Source organism: Nicotiana attenuata, chromosome 12 (assembly GCF_001879085.1).
Source record: "Nicotiana attenuata strain UT chromosome 12, NIATTr2, whole genome shotgun sequence".
Lineage (NCBI taxonomy): Eukaryota > Viridiplantae > Streptophyta > Magnoliopsida > Solanales > Solanaceae > Nicotiana > Nicotiana attenuata.
Genome location: NC_032000.1, coordinates 28734703 through 28738521, shown reverse-complemented (window position 1 = coordinate 28738521; position 3819 = coordinate 28734703). Strand labels below are relative to the sequence as shown.

At 37.2% G+C, this 3819-nt stretch overlaps 1 protein-coding gene across 1 annotated transcript; it reads left to right on the top strand.

Annotated features, from left to right (window-relative positions):
* Nucleotides 225-1723, top strand: LOC109235500 (secoisolariciresinol dehydrogenase-like). The gene is made up of 2 exons (XM_019401635.1): nt 225-378; nt 472-1723. Exons 1-2 carry the CDS (start codon nt 341-343, stop codon nt 1334-1336), a joined length of 903 nt encoding a protein of 300 aa, XP_019257180.1. The 5' UTR covers nt 225-340; the 3' UTR covers nt 1337-1723.

Below are 3819 nucleotides of genomic sequence, written 5' to 3'. Positions count from 1 at the left end.
CATAGATTGTTAGGTTCTCTGCCTGAAAATTTTTGCTCAGAAGATATTAAATGCAACTCGAATCCATCTTATGAAAGTTAAAGCTAGGAGAGAACATTACAAGAACCAACTTTTTTTTAATTCGCTTTTGCTTTTCTCTTTTTAGACTTTATTTTTAAACATTACAAGACTCAAAATATCTTCTTCTTCTTCTTTTTTTTCTTGCGGTGTGTAACTATCCGAGTGTCGGCCTGTCGGTAAAAACTCTATTCAACGTCTAAACTCTCTTATAAATAAACCCTCTAGCTAATTAAACCCTTTTGTATATGAAGAAGACAGAGCTCTCAAAAGCTTGACGAAAATGGCCAGCTATTCTCTTCCATCACCAATAGCCAAAAGGTTTTCGTTTAATTTAGTTTTGTAGTAATCATCTTTTTTCTTCTTCTCCTTAGAAATAAAATGGTAGTAAACTATCCTACTCGTATTTGACAGGCTAGAAGGTAAAGTAGCACTCATAACTGGTGGAGCTAGCGGCATAGGAGCAGCCACAGCTAGGCTATTTGTTCAACATGGTGCAAAGGTTACAATTGCAGACATTCAGGACAACCTCGGAACTTCCTTAGCACAAGAAATTGGCACAGAACACGCAACCTTTGTCCACTGCAATGTTGCTGTTGAATCAGACGTTCAAAATGTTGTAGATGCAACAATTGCGAAATTTGGTAAGCTCGACATTATGTTCAGTAATGCTGGTATAGGAGGTAAGCCAATTTCCAGCATCTTAGAAGTCGATTACGACATAATTAAGACTGTGTTCGATGTAAACATTGTTGGCGCCTTCTTTTGCGCTAAACATGCTGCTAGAGTGATGATTCCGGCTAAAAAAGGTTCCATTATATTCACAGCAAGTGTTGCGACTGTGGTCTATGGTCTAGTCCCGCACGCATATTCTGCATCAAAAGGTGCAGTTTCGGGACTTTCCAAGAACATTGGAGTCGAATTAGGGAAGTATGGAATAAAAGTTAATTGTGTTTCTCCTCATTACATTAGCACACCACTTGTATTGAATGCGCTGGGAATAGCAGACAGACAAATGGCAGACAAATGGTTTGCAGAAGGAGGGAATCTGAAAGGAGCATTATTAGATGAAGAGGAGGTGGCAAAAGCAGTGCTATATTTGGCAAGTGATGATTCTAAATATGTGAGTGGAATGAATCTCGTTCTTGATGGTGGTTTTAGCACCACAAATGTGGCTTTAACAGCGGCCTACAACAAGTTGTTCCCATCCGAAAGTACCCATCAGACTACCAACGGAGCTAGCAGTGCTGATTTTTTCAAAATGAGTGGGAATGAATAAAGAGAGACCAACTTCAAATGATTGATATCAGATCCCTTGACTGAAATCTTTCCATTGTGCAAATTATGCTAAGTAAGGAATAAGAAGGCCAATGATATCAACTAAAGTAGTTTTTATTTCGGACTAAGTTTGAAGTTTGATGCATACTTTTCCTATTTTTAATTTGTGTTTGCTTTTCAATTAGAGAATTCCTATCTTAAAACGAGAGAGAGAGAGACCTGAAATGGAGCTACATCAGGAATTGAATAATGGAGGTTGGGAGTGTGAATGAGTGAAAAGATAATAGAAATCTTGGTGATGAACCATGTACACAACTATTAGAGAAGTTGTATGCTATGTATCACATAACCAACACTATTTATGCGAGAGATCTTTTTTTTTTTTTTATTTCATGAGAAGTAGATTCATGGACCTAGTTGATTTAAAACATAAAACCAAAAAGGTAATCTCAAGTCCAAAATTCTTCCTAATTAAGTTAATTAAGTGACCAAAAAAAGGAAGAGTGCCAAGTTAGGCATCGCCGCACCGGCAAAAAAACAGTAAGCAAATGGTCTATAGATGATTCTAAAAAGCCAAGCAATAAGTGAGTTCTGGACATTAAAAAGAGGGACACCCTTTAGTCTTTGTCCCCCAAATGGAGACAAACCAAATTGAATTTTATCATTCAAGAAGAAAGAGCAAAATGTGATTTCAACGTGAAGGATTTCAACGTGAAAACATTTTGTTTTCAGCGCCAGGACCAGCGCCATGCGCTGGTTTGGACGCTGTGTGTGCGGAGGTTTTCCTATTTCGCTCAAGACAAGGTTATTTCGGCCCAAGACCCCCCAACTCGTATATAAGGAGTCCTAAACCTAATTTGGAGGGGAGCTAACATACTTTGGAGGAGAATTTACGTAGAGGAACACAACCCACGCTTGGAGGAGGCTTCTAACTAGTTTTTCTTCTCTTCTCTTCTTTTAGTTTCATAGTTCATTAGCTCTAAAGTTGTGGGGTGCTACATGAACGTTGTAGTTTGAAGCTTGGATTGCTCATATTATTTTATCATATTAGTTTATTTATTCAATCTTGCGCTTAATTATTTGATTGCTTGATCACCAATTGAATACTATCTATGAATTTAGGATTGAACTCGGGAGAGGGAATTCTACATTGCATATAAGATTGTGTAGAGCAAGATCTTAACTCTGGGGGGGGGGGGGGGGGGATTTGCGGTTAGGATAGGAATATAACTAATCGCCTTGCTTGGTTACTATACAGAAATTATTAATGCGTTCTTGTTAATTCTAATTCCATAAGAATATAGGCGTTAGATTAACTTGAATAGGCGAGTTGTACTTCGGGAGAAGGCTACGAGCAATATTAACCCTGTCAACCAATAAACCAGATAAATTAATTAGACAATTTAAGTGAAAAACTCAACGGGATTGTCAGCTAACCCATAGCTCTAGATATTCATCCACATTGAATTCGTCTCTATAATTTGCCAACTTATTTTCTTTAGTCTCTTAATTTGTTACTATAGATTATCTTTAGTTAAATATTCATACTTTAGAATTCGCTTGAATAGATTAATTGTTTGGGTTTAATTTAGTTGATAGTTAATCACAAGTACCTATGAGTACGATATCTGGATTTACAATCCTATATTACTTGTCGACCGCGTATACTTGTGTGTGTTTGGGAGCAACACTTCACTCTGACATATCGCATTTCAAAGTAGAGTTTCTATGAGTGCCCTGACTTGCCCCAATTCCATTTTGAGATGAGCCGTGTTTTCTACCTGTTGAAGCAGTTAGTCATGAAAATACCACGGGCCGCTCATTCCTACTTCCTTGAGCTAGCATGGTTGCTTTATCTTGGCCACGAAACTAATAGCCCGTTTGACCAAGCTGCAAAAATCAGCTTATTTTGAGAAGTATTTTTTTTCAAAAGTCCTTTTCTCAAAAGTACTTTTGGTGAGAATCAGTTTGTGTTTGGCTAATTAGTTTGAAAAGCACTTCTGAGCAGCAATTAGTGTTTGGCCAAGCTTTAAAAAACTGCTTCTAAGTGTATTTTTCTCAAAAGTGCTTCTCAAAAATATGCTTTTGGAGAGAAGCTACTTTTTCTGCTTCTCCAAAACTGCTTCTGCTTCTCCTCAAAAGCACTTTTTTTCCTTCCAAAAGCTTGGCCAAACACCTCAATTTTTGGCCAAAAGTGCTTTTGGCAAAAAAAAAAAAAGCACTTTTGGCCAAACAGGCTATAAGACTTCTAAATACAAATCTATTACTTTAAGGAAAGAAATAAGGTTGCCATCACTTATTTCTTTCCCTTTTTACTGTATTTTTACATAATATACACAACTGAATAAAGAAGAGAGTTCTCATCTCACATCAAAGCAGTAGATAACTTTGCAGCTTCTGCTATAACTATGGCATGCATCAACATGCAAACAAAATTGCTAACATGCAGCGCAGAAGCATAATGTTAAATATACCAGAGGGATG

Bases quoted from the DNA above. Each gene is read 5' to 3' on its own strand.
- LOC109235500 (XM_019401635.1), top strand. From the start codon at position 341: ATGGCCAGCTATTCTCTTCCATCACCAATAGCCAAAAG. The intron at 379-471 runs GTTTTCGTTTAA...CGTATTTGACAG, and splicing joins CCATCACCAATAGCCAAAAG to GCTAGAAGGTAAAGTAGCAC.